The sequence below is a fragment of the Aquarana catesbeiana genome, linkage group LG02 (genome assembly GCF_042186555.1).
Source record: "Aquarana catesbeiana isolate 2022-GZ linkage group LG02, ASM4218655v1, whole genome shotgun sequence".
NCBI lineage: Eukaryota > Metazoa > Chordata > Amphibia > Anura > Ranidae > Aquarana > Aquarana catesbeiana.
Genome location: NC_133325.1, coordinates 129375349 through 129403213, shown reverse-complemented (window position 1 = coordinate 129403213; position 27865 = coordinate 129375349). Strand labels below are relative to the sequence as shown.

At 43.4% G+C, this 27865-nt stretch overlaps 1 protein-coding gene across 1 annotated transcript; it reads right to left on the bottom strand.

Moving 5' to 3' along the window:
* Positions 1-224: 224 nt before the first annotated feature.
* Positions 225-27807, bottom strand: EEF1AKMT1 (EEF1A lysine methyltransferase 1). The gene is made up of 5 exons (XM_073613454.1): positions 27677-27807; positions 11649-11813; positions 6567-6649; positions 1701-1981; positions 225-585 (listed from the first exon to the last, which is right to left on the bottom strand). The coding sequence occupies exons 2-5, from the start codon at positions 11799-11801 to the stop codon at positions 455-457; spliced, it is 648 nt and encodes a 215-aa protein (XP_073469555.1). The 5' UTR covers positions 11802-11813; positions 27677-27807; the 3' UTR covers positions 225-454.
* Positions 27808-27865: the final 58 nt, after the last annotated feature.

Sequence of the window (27865 nt, the reverse complement as noted above, 5' to 3'; positions counted from 1 at the left end):
GAAGGAATATAAACTACATAGAAACCAATTTCCAGCTGTCATTCTCCCAGTGCAGAATAAAGAATGTGGACCAATTTCTCATTTGTTGTTCTGAGCAATAAAGAAATTCCCTTCTCCCGGGGTTTATATAGCAGCTTCAAATATGTTGGTAGAGAAAGCTTTCATAAATGGATTTTTACATGCAGCCTCAAGCTGGACTTTAAAAGTCAAAAATACAGTTGAAATAAATTCATAGGAACATATTTTATTTTTTTTAAATCTGTAACGTAATAACAACCTGTGAACCTGTAATCCAGCCACCCCTGGTGTGTGACTAACTGCTTAAATCATTTGGTTGAAGGAAACTAAACATGTAGATTAGCTGTGAGGACCACAGACAGTTCATGAAAACATCAGGTGGGTGTCAGCGCTGTCTAGGCCTCAGGCTGTTGCTGGTTTTATAGAGCCAGGCTGACTAGGAGTCCAGTCCAGTCTCATAGTTGGAATAACATCTGAACTCATTGGCTAGTGACCGTGTGTGCCTTGGGATAAATTTACACACCTTTAAGCCAAGTATTTTTGTCACTAAATCCTCCATCACAGCACCTGAAACACAAAAGGGTAACAATAGTATGGGCCAAATTAGTGCAGTAATTATGCCTACAACAAATGTTATATGACACAGAAATTCCTTCTTTCCTACACAGTCACTAAATGTATTTATTTTTGTAAGTGATGACATAACCTCTGTTCTCAGCTGCATAAGGGGCTTGGAGAGGTGGGGATGGAGACTGTAGGGGTGTGTAAGCAAGAAGAGAAATATCAGTATACCGATCTTCCCAGTGATTGGCTGTACGGGGGGGGGGGGGGGGGGGAGCGTGTCAGCACAGGTCTGACCATTGAAGGACTCTCCCAGCACAACCAGAAAACTGACCATGCTTGGAATGATGTGCTCTCATGCCTAGCATGGTCAGTTTGAAATGGGAAAGCAGAGTGACTGGCAGAATCACCAGGTACTTCACACCAAGGAAGAAATATAAACAGAACAAGATACTTTACTACAAGTACATGTTACCTCAGAAACATATCAGGAATATTTAATGGTGTGGTAACATACACTTTAGGAAGCTTCTGTACTGTCAGTGGAAGTAACCTCTTTGGCTACATGACCACATTATTATTTAAAGGTACTTATAAAGCGCCGTCAATTTACGCATCGCTTTACATGTACATTGTACATTCACATCGGTCCCTACCCTCAAGGAGCTTACAATCTAAGGTCCCTAACTCACATTCATATACTAGGGCCAATTTAGACAGAAGCCATTTAACCTACCAGCACATGATTACTTCTACAAATATCAGCATGCAGTCCAAACCCCCCTCTTATTTCCCTGCAGTGATGAGGCTGGCATCACATCTTGTTCCCTATCTCATTGGCAACTTTTACGTGCAGGATACGAACAGGGGGATCAGTGAACACAAGTCTACTGTACTGATCTACTTGTAGCTTTAAATCAACCCTGAAAAAATAAGTCCTGATCATTCCGGGGTTCATAGTTTGCTTGATACCAGAGAAGAGGTGGATCAAGGTCCCTGTCATTAGAGCCAAATCTATGTGACCAGTCAAAACTTGAGCATTTTGCAAGTTGTCATGAGATCCCTACACACTACAAACCGAAAAGTGACACAATGACAGAATTCTCTGGATTACATCATACCTGTGCACAGTAAGATCTTGCCCTTAGTCAGGTACCGGATAGTCTCAGCAGTCTTAGTTAGGCACTCTTCAGATAGGTATGGTGGATCTGCTAATACTATATCACAGCTATGTGGCTGCAGCCTGTCTGGTAGGTCCAATGGATTATTGTAGTCATAGAAGATGAAATCATCACCATAGACTGAGAACCTTCTATCATATTCCAGCAAACAGATGGATGTGTCATCTCCAGCCAGTCCTTTAAGTTTCTGGTAAATGCTGGGAGCACTGACACAGGCTATCCTGGAAAGATAAATGGAACACATCGGCAGCAGTCACTGAAGAACTATGATCAAGGAATGGAACTAGACAGCTAATACAACATTTAGTTAAATCCAACAGGGAATAAACCTTTAGAGCAGAGAAATGACAACAGGCACCAGAACTGAAAAAAGAAACAAATCATGATTCTGATGCCCCCCCCCCCCCCCCCATACTGCAATAGAAGAACTTAGGAAAGGATCTAATAAAAAAATGATTATCAGTTCCTTCATTGGGGATTTGATTATGAAGGTCTGTATCACCTATTTAAAGTGGAGTTCCACCCAAAAATGGAACTTCCACTTTTTGGATTCTCCCCCCCCCCTCCGGTGTCACATTTGGCACCTTTCAGGGGGGAGGAGGGAGCAGATATCTGTCTAATACAGGTATTTGCTCCCACTTCCTGGCATAGATCCCTGCGGCGCTTGCGGTGATCTATGCCACTTCCGGCGCCTACACGGTCCTCCACCGCTGTATTCTGTGAGACACAGAACACAGCAGGGACCAGAGAGGACGAGCAGCACGACTTGCGCATGTGCAGTAGGGAACCAGGAAATGAAGCCGCACGGCTTCACTTCCTTATTCCCCTACCGAGGATGGCAGGGGCAGCAGCCGAGAGCTGATAGACGGATCGGCTTCGGCTGCCGACATCGCGGGCTCCCTGGACAGGTAAGTGTCCATATATTAAAAGTCAGCAGCTGCAGTATTTGTAGCTGCTGGCTTTTAATATTTTTTTTTCAGCGGACCTCCTCTTTAAACTAAGGCCTTTATACACACTGGACGTTCTAAAAAGCCAGTAGTGTTATCTGTAGAAAGCTGTAGCTGTAGAGTGAGTTTTGCAGCGTTTTTGAAGTAGCGTTTTTCTGCATTTTTTTGCTGTTGCGTTTTTTGTAAAACTATACTCCTACAAAAGCTTATGGCTCATAAACGCTGATAAAAGCCAAATAGCTGCACTTTTCAGCTTTTATCAATGCCGTGTACACACGGGCGGACTTTTCGACCGGACTGGTCCGACTGGACAAATCTGTCGGACAATCCGACCGTGTGTGGGCTTCATCGGACCTGCAGCGGACTTTTTCAGTCGAAAATCAGACGGACTTTAGATTTGGAACATGTTTTAAATCTTTCCGACGGACTCGAGTCCGGTTGAAAAATCCGCTCGTCTGTATGCTAGTCCGACGGACGGAAACCGACACTAGGGCAGCTATTGGCTATCAACTTCCTTATTTTAGTCCGGTCGTACGTCATCACGTAGGAATCCGTCGGACTTTGGTGTGATCGTGTGTAGGCAAGTCCGTTCGTTCGAAAGTCCGTTAAAAGTCCGTCGAAAGTCCGTTGGAAAGACCGTTGGACCTTTGATGCCGAAAAGTCCACCCGTGTGTACACGGCATTAGAGTGTTTTTACAGCTGAAAAACTCCTCTTAAAATCCCCTAGTTCTGGGGTTTCTTCCAGCCAGAAAACATCCCTGCCAAAAAAAAGGTGATAAAAGCCTATGTGTGCATGGACACATAGGATAACATGCTGGGGAGTTTACTGGCTGCAGAAAAAAAGCAGCTGTAAAAACGTTCAGTGTGCATGAGGCCTAAAACTTAAAGCAAACAGCTAAATATATACAGGTGCATCTCATAAAATTTGAATATCATCAAAAAGTTCATTTATTTCAGTAATTCAATTCAAAAAGTGAAACTCATATATTTTATATAGATGTGTTACACACAGAGTGATATAGTTCAAGCATTTCTTTCTTTTAATTTTGAGAATAGCTTACAGCTAGTGAAAACCCAAAATTCAGTATCTCAGAAAATTAGATTATTACATAAGACCAATAAAAAAAAAAAAAGGGAGGTGATCAGCCTGTGGCACTGATGAGGTGTTATGGAAGCCCAGGTTGCTTTGATAGCAGCCTTCAGCTCCTCTGCATTCTTGGGTCTGGTGTCTCTCATCTTCCTCTTGACAATATCCCACAGATTCTCTATGGGGTCTAGGTTAGGTGAGTTTGCTGGCCAATTAAGCACTATGATCCCATGATCAATAAACCAGGTATTGGTACTTTTGGCAGTGCGGGCAGGTGCCAAGTCCTGCTGGAAAATGAAATCAGCATCTCCATTAACGACTTCAGCCCCGGAAGGATTTGCCCCTTTCCTGACCAGGCCATTTTTTGCGATGCGGCACTGCGTCACTTTAACTGACAATTGTGTGCTCATGCAACATTTTACTCAAACAAAATTTATGTGCTTTTTCCCCCACAAATAGAGCTTTCTTTTGGTGGCATTTGATCACCTCTGCGATTTTTATTTTTTGCACTATAAACAAATAAAGACCTACAATTTTGAAAAAAAACACAATATTTTGTACTTTTTGCTATAATAAATATCCCCAAAAAAATTAATAAATGAAAAAAAAATTCTTCATCAGTTTTGGCCGATATATATTCTTCTACATATTTTTGGTAAAAAAAAAAAAAAAAAAAAAAAATCGCAGTAAGTGTATATTGATTGATTGATTGGTTTGCGCAAAAGTTATAGCGTCTACAAAATAGGGGATAAATTTATGTTATTATTATTTTTTTTAACTACTAATGGCGGCGATCTGCGATTTTTATCAGGACTGCGACATTGCGACGGACAGATCGGACACTTGACACTATTTTGGGACCATTGACATTTATACAGCGATCGGAGCTAAAAATAGCCACTGATTACTGTATGTCACTGGCAGGGAAGGGTTTAACACTAGGGGCGATCAAGGGGTTAACTGTGTTCCCTAGGTGTGTTCTAACTATAGGGGGGATGGGACTGACTAGGGGAGGAGAGAGATCGGTGTTCATACTTAGTATGAATACACAGTCTCTCTCCTCTCCCCTGAGAGAACCGGGATTTATGTGTTTACACACACAGATCCCGGTTCTCGCTCACAAGCCCACCGGGCACGCGTACCAGCTCTGGGGACACGTGGCGGTGCGCGCACACCTGCTGTGACGTCTTAAAGGAGTGACATACAGCTACAGAAATTTGCGCAGCCGTGCCAACCTGCCGCAGTATAACTGCGGCGGCTGGTCGGCTAGCGGTTAGGCTGGTCAGCAGAAGAAAGCATAAAGTGCTTTAGAATTTCCTGCGCTAAATTTGGACTTGGACTTGATAAAACACAGTGGACCAACACCAGCAGATGACATGGCTCCCCAAATCATCATGGACTTTGGAAAATTTTGCATTTTATTTGGAAAATGAAAAAACTCCATAGAGAATCTGTGGGATATTGTCAAGAGGAAGATGAGACACCAGACCCAACAATGCAGAGGAGCTGAAAGCCACTAGCAAAGCAACCTGGGCTTCCATAAGACCTCAGCAGTGCCACAGGCTGATCATCTCCATACCACACCGCATTGATGTAGTAATTCATGCGAAAGGAGCCCCGACCAAGTATTGAGTGCATACTATACTGTACATGGACATACTTTTCAATAAGCCAACATTTCTGTATTAAAAATCCTTTTTTTTTTAATCGGTCTTATGTAATATTCTAAGTTTCTGAGATACTGAATTGTGGGTTTTCACTAGTTGTAAGCCATAATCATCAAAATTAAAAGAAAGAAATGCTTGAAGTATATCACTCTGTGTGTAACACATCCATATAAAATGAGTTTCACTTTTCAATTGAATTACTGAAATAAATTAAACTTTTTGATGATATTCTAATTTTATGAGATGTACCTGTATATGCCAAGCACATTAGCTGCAAATAAGATTACAATGTAGCAGGTGACAAATGTTTTTCTTGTTTACCAATAAATCTTTATAAGCCACCTTTCTCCAGCCTAATGATTGGACAAAGAACCAGAATCATAAGCTCTGTCCAATGAGCAGGAATTTGAACAAGGAAACACTAAATTGAACTCTCTTGTTATACAGTATGGCAGAGGTGTGTATACCGCAGGAAAGGCTTGCACAAATTGCAACAGTTTTACCTGCAGATGAATGTGGATTTGGTTGGGCTGGAGTTCTATTTCCAGTAATACAGTAACTAGTGAGAATAATAAAAAATCTTTTTAATAGCATTATAAATAATATTTTCCAACACCTTAAAGTGATTGTAAATGATCACCTTGTAAACCAATCCATTCAGTTTAAAATAGAAATGAAAGGCAAAACATTTGTGTATAAATATTTAAAAAAAAAACCATTATAAATACCCTTTTTCCCTTTGGTATAAGTGATCCCTCTGTTATCAGCTGCATAAGAGCTGGGGGGAGGTGAAGCAACAGTACACTAATCTTCCCAGTGAATGGCTGTACAGAGGGGGCGTGTCAGTACAAGTCTGATCATTGGAGGAGAGCATACTGAGGTCCCAGCACAGCTAGAGAACTAACTACACTTGCTCTCCTGCTTAGTGTGGTCAGTTTTTAATAGGAAAGCAGAGGGACTGGCAGGAACACCAGGGATTCACATAAAAGAAGCAATACAGAGAGAACAGGATACTTTCTCATACAAGTACATGGTATAGCAGCCACATATACGGAATATGAAGTGTTGTGGTAACAAGCGCTTTAACTTGTAGGAAATGTCATACCTTCCATTTTCCCCAGAGGCTTCCAATGCTTCCTTGGCCAGACACAGGGCAGTTTCATTGTCATACCAAAACTGACTTAACTGCTGTTAAGAAAATGAAAGAAACAACTTCAGTGATGCACAGCTTCTATGAAGGGCCTAATGTACATTTTATTTTCATCACTGTAAGGCTTGTGCATACTATCTTTAGCCTGTCTAAGAGCAGTGAAAGATCAATAAACTACCTAGAGCACTCATCAGAGCCCTGGTAGTTCATTGAGAATTACAAGCTGTCAGCTGCAAAGGCTGTGGGGACTTGTACTTTATTTGTTCACAGAACTCTGTGAATGAAAGACGCAGCCGTGTAGGAGGAGCCCTGCTCTTTTTGGATAGTAACAGAGGGTGCAGGGAGAAGATTCCCAGTTCGCTGTTACATGGGGGGGGGGGGATGACTGAGGGTATAACATGTTCACAAAGGTAAACGTATCCTTCAAAACCACGCTGAGCTCCAGTGTGGGAAGATTACATTTACTTTTTAATGATAAACCCATCACTTTAAACAAGCTGCTAACACCCTTCAATTGGCTTTCAACACGCTTCCGATAAGTGCTTTTTGTGAAATAGACAGAGTGGAAGCCCACTGGAGGGGAGATAATCTAAAAAGGGCCATCTCCCAGAATGAAACGCAGTGGATCCAAAGTTTAGGGACTGAGTCCTCTAGGATTGAATATTGGGCTAGATTTAAATTGTTTTCTTTCTAATTAGTCAAGTTTTTATTGTTGAGCTTTTTTTAAAAAATTATTTTCATTTTTGTTTTTATTTTTCATTTTTATTTCTATCTTAATTTTATTTAATTTTACTTTTATTATTATTTTATTTTCATTTTTAATTTTATTTTTTTATTATTTTCATTTTACATTTATTTTTATTTTTTTCATTTCATTTTTTTCTATTAAATTAGATTTTTTGTGAAGTTTTTAACCACTTCCATATCGGGCCTATTGTGGCAGTCCTCTCCTACATGTAAAAAAATCATATTTTTTTTTGCTAGAAAATTACTCCGAACCCCCAAACATTTTATATGTTTTTTAGCAGAAACCCTAGGGAATAAAATTGCAGTTGTTGCAACTTTTTATGTTTCACGGTATTTGCAACAATTTTTCAAACGCTTTTTTTTGGGGGAAAAAAAAAGTTTAATGAATTTAAAAATAACAAAACAGTAAAGTTAGCACACTTTTTTTGTATAATGTGAAAGACGAAGTTACGCTGAGTAAATAGATACCCAACATGTTATGTTTTAAAATAGCGCACACTCATGGAATGGCACCAAATTTTGGAACTTAAACTCCATAGGCGAAGCTTTTTTTACAGGTTACCGGTTTAGAGTTACAGAGGAAGTCTAGTGCTAGAATTATTGCTCTCTAAGAGCCCTTTCACACTGGGGCGGGCGGGCGTCGGCGTCAAAGCGCCGCTATTGTAAGCGGCGCTTTACCGTCGGTATGCGGCCGCTAGCGGGGCAGTTTTTCCCCCCCGCTAGCAGCCGAAAAATGGTTAAAAACCACTGCAGAGGCGCTTTGCCGGCCCATTGATTTCAATGGGCAGGAGCGGTGAAGGAGCGGTATACACTCCGCTCCTTCACCGCTCCGAAGATGCTGCTAGCAGGACTTTTTTTACCATCCTGCCAGCGCATCGCTCCAGTGTGAAAGCCCTCGGGGCTTTCACACTGGAATGAAAGTAGCGGCACTTTCGGGTCGGTTTGCAGGCGCTATTATTAGCGCAATAGCGCCTGCAAACCGCCCCAGTGTGAAAGGACCCTAACGCATGCGACGATACCTCACATGTGTGGTTTGAACGGCGTTTACATATGTGGGCGGTACTTACGTGTGCATTCACTTCTGTGCGCGAGCTACCGGGGATAGGGGCGCTTAAAATTTTTTTTTTTTTATTGCTTATTTTATTTTTTTTATTTTTACACTTTCTCTTTAAAAAAATTTTTTGTTATCACTTTTATTCCTATTACAAGGAATGTAAACATCCCTTGTAATAGGAATGGTGTGTGACAGGTCCTCTTTATGGAAAGATGCGGGGTCAATAAGACCCCACATCTCTTCTCCAGGCTGGAAAGCATAAGATCAAAAAAAGTAATAATTCACGATCCCATGCTTTCCAGCCGGGATCGCAGCTTTGTTTACAAGTGCGGCCCGGACGTGATGTCATAACGTCATCACCAGAAATCTCTATGATCATCATCTGGTGGCGGCCGATTCTTTCTCCGGGTCCCCGATGGCACAGGAGAGCCCAGAGAAGCCCCGGTGGGCGGTGGGATTGGGGGGAGATGTGCCTTCCAGTCACCTGTGGGAACGATCTAGCGGCTTAACTGCCGCTATGATTATTCTTACGGTGCACAGAATTGCCAGCTGAAAAAGAGGATATCTGAATGATGCCTGTAGCTGCAGGCATCATTCAGATATTCCCACTGAAAGTCAAGGACATCATATGAAGTCCTTGGGCTGGAAGTGGTTAAATAAAAATTAGTATGTATTTTAAATGTGTGAAGTGACATTGTAGGCTCCCCTTATAACATATTTCCAACATAATGGCCGTTGCTCTAATTGTATTTGGTGCTTGTGGTTAGAGCCGCCCCTTTTGGGTATACCTATGTAATTATCGCCATCTCAATTTTATCGGTTCTCTATGAGGGAGGCCGCTCCCCTTGGATATAAAAGCTCAGTCTTCACCCTCGATGACGCCCTGTTGGAGGGCGAAATGCATTGACGTAATTTCCGGTCCGGACCTGGAACGACGTCACTTCCAGTTGCGGTGGAACACACGCTGGTTGCGGCGTTCCCAGATCAAATCACTTGCTTTCTTCATGCCCGATTTTACCTGTGTCTTATAAGTACAATTTTTATGCGCAATAAATCATCCAGGTTCTATAATACTTCACTGTTGGTCCCCTTTCTTGTTCTGATTTTGGTGAACATCCTGAGTCCTAGTGAATCATGTTGGGGGAGATCCCTATTGGACTGTGTCATCTATTGCCCACCACCAGATTAAAGCCTGTTTGACTCCCAGACTGAAAAGCTGAGAGTCCATGATTTCTGGTGAGTAGAGATACAAGAGGTGTGTGTCACATCAGAGTGAAGTTTTGAGCACTTCAGCACTTTTATGAAGATTGGAGCACAAGAGCACTTTATTTGGACGATACTTGGTACTTTATTGGCATTATCATACACTTTCGGATCAATTTATAATTTGTTTAATTTTGTAAGCGCTGTAATTATTTCTTATTATATATGGACCATACCTGGCCAATCCCCATGGAAGTTGGAAGTCACTGTAGTAGGCACCAATACTACAGGGATTGCTGCTAGCTTCTAGGTCCTATGACGATTGGCTGCCCTGCTGTACACTGAACACCGGAGGTCGCCCACTCGGCATTCACAGAACACTGCGTTTTCTCAATGAATGCAAAGTGTTCTGATTGGACGAGGTGGAGATAGTGATGTCACTGCCCTGCCTCTACTCTTCATCCAGAGATTGCTTTGCATTTATTGAAAAAATACAAAGAGTTCCCTGAATGGCATCTGTGCCAAGTGTTCACAATGCAGAAGGACATCCACTTGGCACAGGACTCAGAATCTAGTGGCAATCATTGTACTACTAGTACATACTACCGTGATTTCCAGTCTTCAGGGGGATCCCACAGGTGTGGCACATACATACTTACATTGGTCCAGGCTGGATCAGCATAACATTGTAAAAATACCATACCTGGAATTCAATAATAAATATTAACTTATTATTAACATGTTCCAGTGTGAAGAGCCTCACATTAGGTCCAGCAGCATTAAACAGGTGTGGATAGGCATGAGACCAGGACTTTCCTGGCTTGTCAATCATGATGTTATGTCATCATGGTCTGGACAGACCAGGTGCCCTCTGGCCTGTCAGTCAAATTAGGCAGTGAGATTGGATGGGACAGACTGGGAGTCCGAGATGCCCGGGTCCCCCTACTGTAGCGAGTGGTGACCACCATTAGAAAGAAGCTACAATGGGGAAGTTACATGGCCAGGGGAATAAGTCTGCACAGTAGCCACTTCTCTTGCTTAAAGTATATAAAGAACAGTGATCTCTAGAAATACTGCATCCAATAAAGCAATGTTTCTCAACTCCAGTCCTCAAGTACCCCCAACAGGTCATGTTTTCAGGATTTCCCTCAGATGAAATGGCTGTGGGTATTAAGGCAGTGAAAGTGATCAAATTACCTGTGCAAAATAATGGAAAGCCTGAAAACATGACCTGTTGGGGGTACGTGAGGACTGGAGTTGAGAAACATTGTAATAAAGGACTGATCAGTGGTTGCTGCTTTAAAGTGGGAGTAAACTCCCGTGTATGATTTTTACCTATAATAAGGCTTACCTATAGGTACAGTAAATATCTCCTAAACTTGCGCTGTTTATGAGATATTTACTTTAGATGCAGCCGGTGACATCACTGTGCCATTCCTTCAGAGCCGTGCCGTAAACAGCGACGTCATCGCCATTCATACCGCCGAAGCCCGTAAACCCAAAAGAAAGACCGGGTGAAGATGGAAGCGTCTTCAGCTGTGACAGCGTGCCGCTAGAGGGCTTTGTTTTCATGTAAGTCTGTCATAATGTCATGTCCTAGTATGCAATGTATACTGAAACTAACGGTTCCTTCTTTTTTTTGCAGTTTACTAACAATTTAATTGCAAAAAGAGGACAATAATTGTTAAAGTTGGGATCTGACTTTTACAGAATTGATAAAAATTTAACCCAGAGTTCAGCTTTAAATCTGCAGTCCAATTTATAAAACCAGGTTGTATTCTAATCCTCCAGAGGCCTCCCTCCCACCAGCCCACTTGCAGATATGGACATGGAGGTCAACACAGGGATGGACATTTTGCTTTAGTGTCTAATGCAGAAGGAAGACACTGAACGGGCCACGAGGCAAAATGAAAAAAAACTCTTCTTACACTACAGGTCGCCATGTAATAAGAGATCTCCAAGTCAACAGACGATTCCAGTCATATATAAATCATATTATCCTGTAAAGACAGATAACAAAGGACTTCTCTTACCCAGTCTTCTTTGACTGCCCCAACTGAGAAATGGTCATAGTCAGGTCCAGACTTTGTAGATTCCTGCTGCTCCTGTTCAGCATAAAACTCCTGCAAAGCCGCTAAAGTGTGGGCAGAGAGCTGTGGAACATCGTCATCATCACTGCCATCCATCGCTCATGAACACTAGAGTATGAAAGATATCAAAATAAAGCACAAACACTGCAACAGCTCTAGCGTGGGCAGGAATGAAAGCAAAGCTCTAATTACAGTATAAGCTGCAGGCAATATACCCACCACTTTTGTACAGCTAGATACCCTGCCACCTCCATAGGGAAAGATACCACGCCACCTCCGTAGGGAAAGATACCACGCCACCTCCGTAGGGAAAGATACCACGCCACCTCCGTAGGGAAAGATACCACGCCACCTCCGTAGGGAAAGATACCACGCCACCTCCGTAGGGAAAGATACCACGCCACCTCCGTAGGGAAAGATACCACGCCACCTCCGTAGGGAAAGATACCACGCCACCTCCGTAGGGAAAGATACCACGCCACCTCCGTAGGGAAAGATACCACGCCACCTCCGTAGGGAAAGATACCACGCCACCTCCGTAGGGAAAGATACCACGCCACCTCCGTAGGGAAAGATACCACGCCACCTCCGTAGGGAAAGATACCACGCCACCTCCGTAGGGAAAGATACCACGCCACCTCCGTAGGGAAAGATACCACGCCACCTCCGTAGGGAAAGATACCACGCCACCTCCGTAGGGAAAGATACCACGCCACCTCCGTAGGGAAAGATACCACGCCACCTCCGTAGGGAAAGATACCACGCCACCTCCGTAGGGAAAGATACCACGCCACCTCCGTAGGGAAAGATACCACGCCACCTCCGTAGGGAAAGATATACCACGCTACCTCTGTAGGGAAAGATATGCCACCCCCATAGGGAAAGATACCACGTCACCTCCGTAGGGAAAGATACCACGCCACCTCCGTAGGGAAAGATACCACGCCATCTCCGTAGGGAAAGATAACAACGTCATCTCCGTAGGGAAAGATAACAACGTCATCTCCGTAGGGAAAGATAACAACGTCATCTCCGTAGGGAAAGATAACAACGTCATCTCCGTAGGGAAAGATAACAACGTCATCTCCGTAGGGAAAGATAACAACGTCATCTCCGTAGGGAAAGATAACAACGTCATCTCCGTAGGGAAAGATAACAACGTCATCTCCGTAGGGAAAGATAACAACGTCATCTCCGTAGGGAAAGATAACAACGTCATCTCCGTAGGGAAAGATAACAACGTCATCTCCGTAGGGAAAGATAACAACGTCATCTCCGTAGGGAAAGATAACAACGTCATCTCCGTAGGGAAAGATAACAACGTCATCTCCGTAGGGAAAGATAACAACGTCATCTCCGTAGGGAAAGATAACAACGTCATCTCCGTAGGGAAAGATAACAACGTCATCTCCGTAGGGAAAGATAACCACGTCATCTCCGTAGGGAAAGATAACCACGTCATCTCCGTAGGGAAAGATAACCACGTCATCTCCGTAGGGAAAGATAACCACGTCATCTCCGTAGGGAAAGATAACCCACTACCTCAAGAAACGAGGGGTGCAGAAATCACCAAGAAAGGAGGGAACAGCTGTCTAAGTGGGAACAGCTGTCTAAGTGGGGGTTTCCCCAGTTTGGTGAGATTTCCTTCCTGTTGTGTCCATAGATCAGGAAATGAAAGGAAGAACTCCTCTATGGGACACAGATGGGTTCAACCCGCTGGGTTGATGGAAAAAAAAACCTTACCATGTGTACCAGGCATAAGAGGGACTGTACATAAAAACAAGCTGTGCTGCTTTGACCAAAGTTGGATAATATCTTAGCTATAGTTATAGGCCATTTACGTACCTCCCGAAGCCTGACTGGAAAACTCCCATGATCCCTGTATCAAAGTCTGCAGCCAACAATGGGTGTTCGTGTAGACAGGCAACCAGTCAAACAGATTTCAGTTTGATTGGCTACCTTGGAAGGGCAGTGGAGAAATCAAGGATCTAATAGACCCAAACATCTCTCAATAAAGAGTACCTGTAACTGCCCATGCCATCAATACTGTTTATCCCTTGTGATAGTAATAACGTTGAAAAAAAAAAACAATGTGGAAAAATGTATTTGAATAAAATAAATAATAACATAAAAAAATATATAAATTTAAAGTGCAACAACCCCCAACCCCCCCCCGTGCTCACATGCAAACATGAATGCGCACATAGGTCCTGCATGCATACGTAAACAGTGACCGCACCGCCACCACACATGTGAGGTGTTGCCACGAACGTCAGAGTGAGAGTAATAAATCTAGCAACAAGGCTCACATTTAACGTGATATTAAAGCTTTGTTGTTTTAAAACAAACATGTTTTACTTACCTACTCTGTGCAATGGAATAGCACAGAGCAGCTCCAATCCTCCTCTTCTGTGATTGCCTCCATAGAAAGTGGCTTCCTATGGGCTCGCTCCAGAGCAGCCCTGTCACTGTTTATTGACAAGGGCAGAGCAACCCAGGCTCTGCCTCCCGCTCCCTCAAGATTTGATTGACAGCAGTGGGAGCCAATGGCTCCTGCTGCTATCAGTCTAACCTGTGAAGAGAGAGAGGGGAGAGAGTCACTGCTCTCATGCACAGCGCTGGATCGGGCTCAGGTAAGTATAAGGGGGAGCTCCTGCAGCACAGAAGGTTTTTTACCTTAATGTATAGAATGCATTAAGATGAAAAAAAAAAACCTTTAGGCTTTAGAACCAAAAACTCTACACTGGTAACCTGTAAAGGCTTTTTATAAGTGTAAGCTATGGAGATTTTTAGGTACTGTAGTTTGTCGCCATTTCACAAGTGGCCAAAATTTTAAATCTTGACATGTTTGTAATTTACTTGGCACTACATCATATGGTCAACTCCGGTAAATTATACATCCCAGTTCACTGGGGTACAACCCATCACCTCTCCCTGTTGGAATGGTTCGTCTTTTATATTTTGCCAAAACATTGGGTATTCTATTGTGTGCACTAAAATGCATTTAAAGCGGAACTTCAGTCTCTCAATCAACATTTTTAATCTTTATGCCGCCAGCATTAATAAATAGATAGATAGGAAATTATATTACAATTACTTGTTTTAAACTTTTTTTATTTACAATTCTTCAGTTGCTTTCCAGTTTCCAGGCTTAGGCAAACGATGGCAGTCTTCAGGAGGGAAGGAGGGGTTTTCTCAGCTAACCACACCCTCCTGTCTGCATGACTGAGCTAAGGGCAGATGGATTACAGGAAGTAAATGCTACATGAATCGTCTGCCCTTACTTAAGATGGCCACTGCAAGAAATGCTAGGGGCGTGCTTTTCAAAGTGATCTCTTAGCAAAATAAAGCATGGAGACATGAAGAGTGGGTAAGTTTATTTTGAATATTAAAAATTACTTAACCACTTCAGCCCCGGAAGGATTTACCCCCTTCCTGACCAGAGCACTTTTTACAATTTGGCACTGCGTCGCTTTAACTGCTAATTGCGCGGTCATGCAATGCTGTACCCAAACAAAATTTGCGTCCTTTTCTTCCCACAAATAGAGCTTTCTTTTGATGGTATTTGATCACCTCTGCGGTTTTTATTTTTTGCGCTATAAACGGAAAAAGACTGAAAATTTTGAAAAAAAAATGATATTTTCTACTTTTTGTTATAAAAAAAATCCAATAAACTCAATTTTAGTCATACATTTAGGCCAAAATGTATTCGGCCACATGTCTTTGGTAAAAAAAAATGTCAATAAGCGTATATATATTGGTTTGCACAAAAGTTATAGCGTCTACAAGCTAGGGTACATTTTCTGGAATTTACACAGCTTTTAGTTTGACTGCCTATGTCATTTCTTGAGGTGCTAAAATGGCAGGGCAGTACAAAACCCCCCCAAATGACCCCATTTTGGAAAGTAGACACCCCAAGGAAATTGCTGAGAGGCATGTTGAGCCCATTGAATATTAATTGTTTTTGTCCCAAGTGACTGAATAATGACAAAAAAAAAAAAAAAATTACAAAAAGTTGTCACTAAATGATATATTGCTCACACAGGCCATGGGTATATGTGGAATTGCACCCCAAAATACATTCAGCTGCTCATCCTGAGTACAGGGATAACACATGTGTGGGACTTTTTGGGAGCCTAGCCGCGTACGGGGCCCCAAAAACCAATCACCGCCTTCAGGATTTCTAAGGGCGTAAATTTTTAATTTCACTCCTCACTAACTATCACAGTTTTGAAGGCCATAAAATGCCCAGATGGCACAACCCCCCCCCCCCCCCAAATGACCCCATTTTGGAAAGTAGACACCCCAAGCTATTTGCTGAGAGGCATGGTGAGTCCATGGAATATTTTATATTGTGACACAAGTTGCGGGAAAGTGACTTTTTTTTTTTTTTTCGCACAAAGTTGTCACTAAATGATATATTGCTCAAACATGCCATGGGCATATGTGGAATTACACCCCAAAATACATTCTGCTGCTTCTCCTGAGTATGGGGATACCACATGTGTGGCACTTTTTGGGAGCCTAGCTTCATACGGGGCCCCGAAATCCAATCACCGCCTTCAGGATTTCTAAGGGCGTAAATTTTTGATTTCACTCCTCACTATCTATCACATTTTCGAAGGCCATAAAATGCCAAGACAGCACAAAACCCCCCAAAATGACCCCATTTTGGAAAGTAGACACCCCAAGCTATTTGCTGAGAGGCATGGTGAGTATTTTGCAGCTCTCATTTGTTTTTGAAAATGAAGAAAGACAAGAAAAATTTTTTTTTTTTTTCTTTTTTCAATTTTCAAAAGTTTGTGACAAAAAGTGAGGTCTTCAAAATACTCACTATACCTCTCATCAAATAGCTTTGGGTGTCTATTTTCCAAAATGGGGTCATTTGGGGGGTTTTGTGCCACCTGGGCATTCCATGGCCTCCGAAACTGTGATAGGCAGTGAAGAGTGAAATCAAAAATTTATGCCCTTAGAAAGCCTGAAGGCGGTGCTTGGTTTTTGGGGTCCCGTACGCGGCTAGGCTCCCAAGAAGTCTCACACATGTGGTATCCCCGTACTCAGCAGAAGCGACAGAATGTATTTTGGGGTGTAATTTTACATATTCCCATGGCATGTTTGAGCAGTATATCATTTAGTGACAACTGTGCAAAAAAAAAAAATTGTCTCTTTCCCGCAACTTGTGTCACAATATAAAATATTTCATGGACTCGACATGCCTCTCAGCAAATACTGTATTTATCGGCGTATAACACGTACTTTTTTCCCCTTAAAATCAGGTGAAAATCGCGGGTGCGTGTTATACGCCGATCCCCTGCGATCCTGAGCTTCAAAATCGCCGACCGCGATTTGAAAATGCCGCCGCAGGCGCCGAAATACACAGAGCCGGTCCTCGGCTCTTCTCGGCCACTTTCGGCTTCACTCGAGCGCCGCCCGAACCTAGCCGAGTGTACTCGGCTAGGTTCGGATAGCTCCGCTCACAGTCATGCCCATCCCGGGCGGGACTACGAGTGGAGCCAAAAGGGAACGAGAGCCGCCGAGAAGAGCCGAGGACCGGCTCTGTGTATTTCGGCGCCGGCGGTGCCATTTTCAAATCGCGGTCAGCGATTTTGAAGCTCAGGATCGCAGGGGATCACAGGGGAGCGGCGCCATTTTCAAACTGCGAGCTGCAAGGCTGCACTGGGGCAAGGCTGCACTGGGATAAGGCTGCAATGGACACTGGGGAAGGCTGCACTGACAAGGCTGCACTGACAAGGCTGCACTGACAAGGCTGCACTGACAAGGCTGCACTGGGGCAAGGCTGCACTGGGGCAAGGCTGCAATGATGGGCATTTAAATGTAAGTTTTTTTCCCTTAAACTTCCCTCCTAAAAGTTTTTTTTCCTTAAAATTCCCTCCTAAACTTGGGGTGCGTGTTAAATACGGTAGCTTGGGGTGTCTACTTTCCAAAATGGGGTCATTTGGGGGGGTTTTGAACTGTCTTGGCATTTTATGCACAACATTTAGAAGCTTATGTCACACATCACCCACTCTTCTAACCACTTGAAGACAAAGCCATTTCTGACACTTTGTTTACATGAAAAAATTATTTTTTTTTGCAAGAAAATTACTTTGAACCCCCAAACATTATATATGTTTTTAAAGCAAATGCCCTACAGATTAAAATGGTGGGTGTTTCATTTTTTTTTTTCACACAGTATTTGCGCAGCGATTTTTCAAACGCATTTTTTGGGGGAAAAACACACTTTTAAATTTTAATGCACTAAAACACACTATATTGCCCAAATGTTTGATGAAATAAAAAAGATGATCTTAGGCCGAGTACATGGATACCAAACATGACATGCTTTAAAATTGCGCACAAACGTGCAGTGGCAACAAAATAAATACATTTTTAAAAGCCTTTAAAAGCCTTTACAGGTTACCACTTTAGATTTACAGAGGAAGTCTACTTCTAAAATTACTGCCCTTGATCTGACGTTCGCGGTGATACCTCACATGCATGGTGCAATTGCGGTTTACATTTTACACCAGACCGACGCTTGCGTTCGCCTTAGCGCGAGAGCAGGGGGGGACAGGGGTGCTTTTTTTTTTTTCTTTATTATTTTTTTGCTTTTTTATCTTATTTTTAAACTGTTCCTTTCATTTTTTTAATCATTTTTATTGTTATCTCAGGGAATGTAAATATCCCCTATGATAGCAATAGCTAGTGGCAGGTACTCTTTTTTGAAGAAATTGGGGTCTATTAGACCCTAGATCTCTCCTCTGCCCTCAAAGCATCTGACCACACCAAGATCGGTGTGATAAAATGCTTTCCCAATTTCCCAATGTCGCTGTTTACATCCGGCGAAATCTAAGTCATGAAATGCTCATAGCTTCCGGTTTCTTAGGCCATAGAGATGTCCGATCGGACCCCCCGCCCGCGGGAGGCAGATCACGTACAGGTACGTGATTCTGCCTGCCCGTGCCATTCTGCCGACGTATATCGTCGTGAGGCGGTCAGCAAGTGGTTAAAATTCACTTTTTAGAAAAAAAATCATAAATGCACATTTTTTTGCAGATAATTTTCTTTTTTGGAGCCTGTAGCACTGCACCAGTGATCAGTAGACCACTGGTGCCATACAAGTCTCCTAGAGATCTGTCAGTACCTGTGTGCCCATACATCCCGTACAGACAAGCAGATACAATCTGACGGGAAGAATTACATTGAGAACTACAAGCCGACATCTGCAAAGGATTTAAAGGCTTGTAGTTCATTCACTCACAGAGCTGTGTGAATGACACGGACGTGTGAGCGGAGCCCCGCACGGCCACGCTGATTTCAAAAAGTGACAGCTAGTATGGTAAACTTCTGTCCGTACTGCTGCCACAGGGAGGCAGAAAGAATGGGGGGAGGGGGGATCCAGTAGTGTCTGCAGGATCGGGAACATGTTACATACACCTTCAAACGGGTGGAACATGATGTAACATGTTCCTAAAGGTGAACTTATCCTTTAAATAATGATTTTGGTTTATGGTGCTGAGATGCAGTGTAGATCCGCTTTAAGCGTATATTTTCCTGAAAATTGGAGTTTGATAAATAGATGTGACATACAAAATTGCAACAATCACCATTATATTCTCCAGGGCCTCTGCTTTCAAAAAGTATAACATTTTCTAGAAAAAAAAAATGCTGATTTCATCTATGTGAAAGTAAACTGCAAAAAGACTAAGAAAACCTCCCTGCAAGGTAAAGCCATAATGTGCTAGTATGCATCGCATACTAGCACGTTATGAAAGACTCACCTGAAAACAAATCCCTCCAGTGGCACACTGTCACCGCTGACAGGGCTTCCATCTTTACCCAGTCTTCTGGGTTCACAGGCTGTGGCCATCTGATTGACCGAGCCGCTCAGGTGTCACGGCCGCAGCACAGCTCTCCACGCCAATCAATTGAGAGCGCAGTGCGCATGCGCCAGTGACATCACTGCCACTTCCTAAAATGGAGCTCCACCCTTTTGGAAGCTCCGCTTGTTCGCACCCTCCACTGCTACATTTGGCACTTTTTTTTGGGGGGGGGGAGCGAGTACGTGGTTTTGACAGGTACACACTCGCTGTGAGATCGCTGTGATCTCCGAGTATGTCCGTCCTCTCCTCCGCTACTTTCTGGGACACACACAGGTCCCAGAAGATGGCAGGGCTATTCAGAAAACGCAGCACGACTCGCACATGCGCAGTAGGAAACCGGCTTTACTGCTGGTTTCTCCTAATGAAAATAGCTGCACCCAAAGCTGATTGAAGAATTGGCTCGGAGTGCTGACATCACTGGACCCCTGGACAGGTAAGTGTCCTTGTATTAAAAGTCAGCAGCTACAGTATTTGTAGCAGCTGACTTTTATATATATTTTTTTACCCAGACCCTTTAACCACTTCTCTACCGTGTATAGTCATATGACGGTGGCAGGAACCCTTTGTCCCTCCGGGCCGCCATCACATGACGTCTTTTCTTCCTGAACCTCTAGGGGGGTGTGCGCGCGCCCGTCGCGTCACTGGGCACCTGATGCGCGTGCCCGGCGGCAGCAAGTTGTCCGCCGGGCACCCTCGATTGCCCTTGAACACAGCAGGACCCACGTCCTGTCAGAGAGGAGACCGATGGTGTGTTCCCAGTTCAGAGGAACACCGATCGGTCTCCTCCCCTTGTGAGTCCCATCCCCCTACAGTTAGAATCATTCCCTAGGAACATAATTAACCCCTCGATCACCCCCTACTGTTAACCCCTTCCCTGCCAGTCACATTTACACAGTAATCAGTGCATTTTTATAGCACTGATCGCTGTATAAATGTGAATGGTCCCAAAATAGTGTCAAAAGTGTCCGCAGATCACCGCCATTACTAGTAAAAAAAATAAAAATAAATAAATAATAAAAATGCCATAAATTTATCCCCTATTTTGTAGACGCTATAACTTTTGCGCAAACCAATCATTATACGCTTATTGCGATTTTTTTTTACCAAAAATATGTAGAATACATATCGGCCTTAACTGAGGAAAAAATGTGTTTTTGTTTTTTTTTAATGGGATATTTATTATAGCAAAAAGTAAAAAATATTGTTTTTTTTCAAAATTGTCGCTCTTTTTTTGTTTATAGCACAAAAAATAAAGACTGCAGAGGTGATCAAATACCACCAAAAGGAAGCTCTATTTGTGGGGGGGGGGGATGATCAAAATTTCATCTGGGTACAGTGTTGTATGACCGCGCAATTGTCATTCAAAGTGTGACAGCGCTGAAAGCTGAAAATTGGTCTGGGCAGGAAGGGGGTGAAAATACCCTGTATTGAAGTGGTTAAGGGAATATAACTCCTAAATTGTACACGTTTAGGAGATATTTACTGTACCTACAGGTAAGCTTTATTATAGACTTACCTGTAGGTATAAATACAAAAAACACCTTTACTATCACTTTAACCGCTAGCCAGCCGTATCACTTTGGTATATACGGTGGCAGCTGTCCTGCGCTGGATCACATACCTAGTACGTCATCCAGCACTTCCGGGTTGGGGGCATAGCACCGCTGGCCTACTCATGTTGTGATTATGCACAGCAGGAGCTGATCTGCGGGTACTGTGGACTTGATGTCGGCCAGCACCCTACCATCGTTACACAGGCAGAACGGCAGTCTGCTTATGTAAACAAGGCAGATTGCTGTTCTGTCAGCGGGGAAGGCGTTGATCCTGTGTTCCTGCAAATCAGGAACACAGATCTATGCCTTCCCCTAAAAAAATCACATCTCCCAGTTTAGTAAAACACCGGCTAGGAACACAGTTAACCCTTTGATCGCCCCTGATGTGAACCCCTTCCCAGCCAGTGTCATTAGTACAGTGACAGTTCATATTTTCTTTAGCAAGGGTCACTGTATTCGTGTCACTGGTCGTGTCAGTTAGTGTCCCAATGTCCACCACAATGTCACAGTCCCGCTATAAGTTGCTGATCGCCGCCATTACTATTAACCACTTGCCGACCGCCTCACGCATATATACGTGAGCAGAGCGGCACGGGCAGGCAAAATCACGTACCTGGTACGTGATTGCCTTCCCGCGGGCGGGGGGTCCCATCGGACCCCCCCCCCGGTGCCATCGGCGGTCGGCGTTTGGCTGGGAGAGTTGAGAGACGAGGGGGAGACCATCCGATCGTGGCCCCCCCCTCGCGATCGCTCCCAGCCAATGAGAAACATCCCCTGCCTCTGTATAGTACACAGAGGCAGAGGATGTGATGTCATCTCTCCTCGGCTGGCCAGTTTCCGTTCCAGCACCGAGGAGAGAAGACATGTAAGTGCACAACACACACACACAACACAGTAGAACATGCCAGGCACACTAAACACCCCCGATCCCCCCCCCGATCGCCCCCCGACCCCCCCCCAATCACCCCCCCCCCCTGTCACAAACTGACACCAAGCAGGTTTTTTTGTTTTGTTTTGTTTTTTTCCTGATTACTGCATAGTGTCAGTTTGTGACAGTTAGCAGTGGTAGGACAGTTAGTATTAGCCCCCTGTAGGTCTAGGGTACCCCCTAACCCCCCCTAATAAAGTTTTAACCCCTTGATCACCCCCTGTCACCAGTGTCGCTAAGCGATCATTTTTCTGATCGCTGTATTAGTGTCGCTGGTGACGCTAGTTAGGAACGTAAATATTTAGGTTCGCTGTCAGCGTTTTATAGCGACAGGGACCCCCACATACTACCTAATAAATGTTTTAACCCCTTGATTGCCCCCTAGTTAACCCTTTCACCACTGATCACCGTATAACTGTTACGGGTGACGCTGGTTAGTTCGTTTATTTTTTTTAGTGTCAGGGCACCCGCCGTTTATTACCGAATAAAGGTTTAGCCCCCTGATCGCCCGGCGGTGATATGCGTCGCCCCAGGCAGCGTCAGATTAGCGCCAGTACCGCGAACACCCACGCACGCACCGTACACGCACCGTACACCTCCCTTAGTGGTATAGTATCTGAACACATCAATATCTGATCCGATCAGATCTATACTAGCGTCCCCAGCAGTTTAGGGTTCCCAAAAACGCAGTGTTAGCGGGATCAGCCCAGATACCTGCTAGCACCTGCGTTTTGCCCCTCCGCCCAGCCCACCCAAGTGCAGTATCGATCGATCACTGTCACTTACAAAACACTAAACGCATAACTGCAGCGTTCGCAGAGTCAGGCCTGATCCCTGCGATCGCTAACAGTTTTTTTGGTAGCATTTTGGTGAACTGGCAAGCACCAGCCCCAAGCAACGTCAGATTAGCGCCAGTACCACTAACACCCACGCATGCAGCATACGCCTCCCTTAGTGGTATAGTATCTGATCGGATCAATATCTGATCCGATCAGATCTATACTAGCGTCCCCAGCAGTTTAGGGTTCCCAAAAACGCAGTGTTAGTGGGATCAGCCCAGATACCTGCTAGCACCTGTGTTTTGCCCCTCCGCCCGGCCCAGCCCAGCCCACCCAAGTGCAGTATCGATCGATCACTGTCACTTTTTTTTGTAGCGTTTTGGTGAACTGGCAAGCACCAGCGGCCTAGTACACCCCGGTCGTAGTCAAACCAGCACTGCAGTAACACTTGGTGACGTGGCGAGTCCCATAAGTGCAGTTCAAGCTGGTGAGGTGGCAAGCACAAGTAGTGTCCCGCTGCCACCAAAAAGACAAACAGGCCCGTCGTGCCCATAGTGCCCTTCCTGCTGCATTCGCCAATCCTAATTGGGAACCCACCACTTCTGCAGAGCCCGTATTTCCCCCATTCACATCCCCAACCAAATGCAGTCGGCTGCATGAGAGGCATTTATATGTCCTCCCGAGTACCCCTACCCAACGAACCCCCCCAAAAAAGATGTTGTGTCTGCAGCAAGCGCGTATATAGACGTGACACCCGCTATTATTGTCCCTCCTGTCCTGATAATCCTGGTCTTTGCATTGGTGAATGTTTTGAACGCTACCATTCACTAGTTGAGTATTAGCGTAGGGTACAGCATTGCACAGACTAGGCACACTTTCACAGGGTCTCCCAAGATGCCATCGCATTTTGAGAGACCCGAACCTGGAACCGGTTACAGTTATAAAAGTTACAGTTACAAAAAAAAAGTGTAAAAAAAAAAAAAAAACACAAACAAAAATAAAAAAAAAATAGTTGTCGTTTTATTGTTCTCTCTCTCTCTATTCTCTCTCTGGTGTTCTGCTCTTTTTTACTGTATTCTATTCTGCAATGTTTTATTGTTATTATGTTTTATCATGTTTGCTTTTCAGGTATGCAATTTTTTATACTTTACCGTTTACTGTGCTTTATTGTTAACCATTTTTTTGTCTTCAGGTACGCCATTCACGACTTTGAGTGGTTATACCAGAATGATGCCTGCAGGTTTAGGTATCATCTTGGTATCATTCTTTTCAGCCAGCGGTCGGCTTTCATGTAAAAGCAATCCTAGTGGCTAATTAGCCTCTAGACTGCTTTTACAAGCAGTGGGAGGGAATGCCCCCCCCCCCCCCCACCGTCTTCCGTGTTTTTCTCTGGCTCTCCTGTCTCAACAGGGAACCTGAGAATGCAGCCGGTGATTCAGCCAGCTGACCATAGAGCTGATCAGAGACCAGAGTGGCTCCAAACATCTCTATGGCCTAAGAAACCGGAAGCTACGAGCATTTTAGGACTTAGATTTCGCCGGATGTAAACAGCGCCATTGGGAAATTGGGAAAGCATTTTATCACATCGATCTTGGTGTGGTCAGATGCTTTGAGGGCAGAGGAGAAATCTAGGGTCTAATAGACCCCAATTTTTTCAAAAAAGAGTACCTGTCACTACCTATTGCTATCATAGGGGATATTTACATTCCCTGAGATAACAATAAAAATGATTTAAAAAAAATATGAAAGGAACAGTTTAAAAATAAGATAAAAAAGCAAAAAAATAATAAAGAAAAAAAAAAAAAAAAGCACCCCTGTCCCCCCTGCTCTCGCGCTAAGGCGAACGCAAGCGTCGGTCTGGCGTCAAATGTAAACAGCAATTGCACCATGCATGTGAGGTATCACCGCGAAGGTCAGATCGAGGGCAGTAATTTTAGCAGTAGACCTCCTCTGTAAATCTAAAGTGGTAACCTGTAAAGGCTTTTAAAGGCTTTTAAAAATGTATTAATTTTGTTGCCACTGCACGTTTGTGCGCAATTGTAAAGCATGTCATGTTTGGTATCCATGTACTCGGCCTAAGATCATCTTTTTTATTTCATCAAACATTTGGGCAATATAGTGTGTTTTAGTGCATTAAAATTTAAAAAAGTGTGTTTTTTCCACAAAAAATGCGTTTGAAAAATCGCTGCGCAATTACTGTGTGAAAAAAAAAAATGAAACACCCACCATTTTAATCTGTAGGGCATTTGCTTTAAAATAATATATAATGTTTGGGGGTTCAAAGTAATTTTCTTGCAAAAAAAAATAATTTTTTCATGTAATCAAAAAGTGTCAGAAAGGGCTTTGTCTTCAAGTGGTTAGAAGAGTGGGTGATGTGTGACATAAGCTTCTAAATGTTGTGCATAAAATGCCAGGACAGTTCAAACCCCCCCAAATGACCCCATTTTGGAAAGTAGACACCCCAAGCTATTTGCTGAGAGGCATGTCGAGTCCATGGAATATTTTATATTGTGACACAAGTTGCGGGAAAGAGACAAATTTTTTTTTTTTTTTTTGCACAAAGTTGTCACTAAATGTTATATTGCTCAAACATGCCATGGGGATTTGTGAAATTACACCCCAAAATAAATTCTGTTGCTTCTCCTGAGTACGGGGATACCACATGTGTGGGACTTTTTGGGAGCCTAGCCGCGTACGGGACCCCGAAAACCAAGCACCGCCTTCAGGCTTTCTAAGGCCGTAAATTTTTGATTTCACTCTTCACTGCCTATCACAGTTTCGGAGGCCATGGAAAGCCCAGGTGGCACAAAACCCCCCCAAATTACCCAATTTTGGAAAGTAGACACCCCAAGCTATTTGCTGAGAGGTATAGTGAGTATTTTGCAGACCTCACTTTTTGTCACAAGGTTTTGAAAATTGAAAAAAGAAAAAAAAAAAATTTTTTTTCTGGTCTTTCTTCATTTTCAAAAACAAATGAGAGCTGCAAAATACTCACCATGCCTCTCAGCAAATAGCTTGGGGTGTCTACTTTCCAAAATGGGGTCATTTGGGGGGGGGTTGTGCCATCTTGGCATTTTATGGCCTTCAAAACTGTGATAGGTAGTGAGGAGTGAAATCAAAAATGTATGCCCTTAGAAATCCTGAAGGTGGTGCTGGGTTTTCGGGGCCCCGTACGCGGCTAGGCTCCCAAAAAGTGCCACACATGTGGTATCCCCATACTCAGGAGAAGCAGCTGAATGTATTTTGGGGTGCAATTCCACATATGCCCATGGCCTATGTGAGCAATATATCATTTAGTGACAACTTTTTGTAAATTTTTTTTTTTTTTTTTTTTTTTTGTCATTATTCAATCACTTGGGACAAAAAAAATAAATATTCAATGGGCTCAACATGCCTCTCAGCAATTTCCTTGGGGTGTCTACTTTCCAAAATGGGGTCATTTGGGGGGGGTTTGTACTGCCCTGCCATTTTAGCACCTCAAGAAATGACATAGGCAGTCATAAACTAAAAGCTGTGTAAATTCCAGAAAATGTACCCTAGTTTGTAGACGCTATAACTTTTGCGCACACCAATAAATATACGCTTATTGACATTTTTTTTACCAAAGACATGTGGCCGAATACATTTTGGCCTAAATGTATGACTAAAATTTAGTTTATTGGATTTTTTTTATAACAAAAAGTAGAAAATATCATTTTTTTTCAAAATTTCAGTCTTTTTCCGTTTATAGCGCAAAAAATAAAAACGGCAGAGGTGATCAAATACCATCAAAAGAAAGCTCTATTTGTGGGAAGAAAAGGACGCAAATTTCGTTTGGGTACAGCATTGCATGACCGCGCAATTAGCAGTTAAAGCGACGCAGTGCCGAATTGTAAAAAGTGCTCTGGTCAGGAAGGGGGTAAATCCTTCCGGGGCTGAAGTGGTTAAAAAATAAATACAAATTCCATAAATCTATCCCACAGAGTTGTAGACGCTGTAACTTTTGCGCACACCAATCAATATACGCTTATTGGGATTTTTTAACAAAAATATGTAGCAGAATATGTGGCCGAAATTTATGAAGAAATTAGATTTTTTTACATTTTTTTTATTAGATGTTTTATAGCAGAAAGTAAAAAATATTATTTTTTACAAAATTGTTGGTCTTGTTTTGTTTATAGCACACAAAAAAAAAAAAAAAAACGCAGAGGTGATCAAATACCACCAATAGAAAGCTCTACTTGTGGGGGAAAAAAAGGACGTCAATTTTATTTGGGTACAACGTCGCACGACCGCGCAATCGTCAGTTAAAGTAACGCAGTGCTGTATCGCAAAAAAATGGCCTGGTCATTGGGGGGGGGTAAAACCTTCCGGGCCTGAAGTGGTTAAGCGTGAACCATTCCCGGCTCTATCCAAGATAGTAACAAAGTTCTGTTATCATTACTTTACCAATCTCTGAACATTTCACCACTAGGTAGGTTCACATAGAAAATCACAAATAAAATACATAATAGGTTTTGTATAGAAAACAAATCCCCCCCATATCTCTGCTGGAGGAAGAAGGGGGTCACATGACCGTCCCAGCTTTATCCTGCTGCTGATTGTTTTGTGCAGTAACCCATAGCAACCAACAGGCGGTCACACCAGCACAAGGCTGGTTCTGATTGGTTGCTACGAGTGTATTTGGCGGCCGAGCACGTGCAGCAAATCGTAGAGGACCCGGGTGAAGGTTCCAGGGTCACTCTGCACTGTACTCCCGGGATATGGTAATGAGGAAACAGTCCAGTACTGAGAGGAAGCGACGAATCAATAGAAAGCAGAAACACCCCCAACCCGCTATCCACCTCACCTGACTGTCCAGAGCTTCAAATCTAACACATGCCGGCCGGGGACTACATTTCCCAGAGAGCACTGCTCTTCCGCTGTCCGCCTCCACGTCATGTATCTGGTCCTAGTAGACGTGCTGCAGACACAACTGGCGCCACCTGGTGGTAGACGGAAGGCTGTGCGGGAACTCCTTACACAAGCACTGCTAGTT

Excerpts from the sequence above, each read along its gene's own strand:
- EEF1AKMT1 (XM_073613454.1), bottom strand. The coding sequence starts at position 11,801 with ATGGATGGCAGTGATGATGACGATGTTCCACAGCTCTCTGCCCACACT. Across the intron at positions 1,982-6,566 it reads GCCTCTGGGGAAAATGGAAG|GATAGCCTGTGTCAGTGCTC; the intron begins GTATGACATTTC and ends TTATCTTTCCAG. Across the intron at positions 586-1,700 it reads CAAGATCTTACTGTGCACAG|GTGCTGTGATGGAGGATTTA; the intron begins GTATGATGTAAT and ends TTTGTGTTTCAG.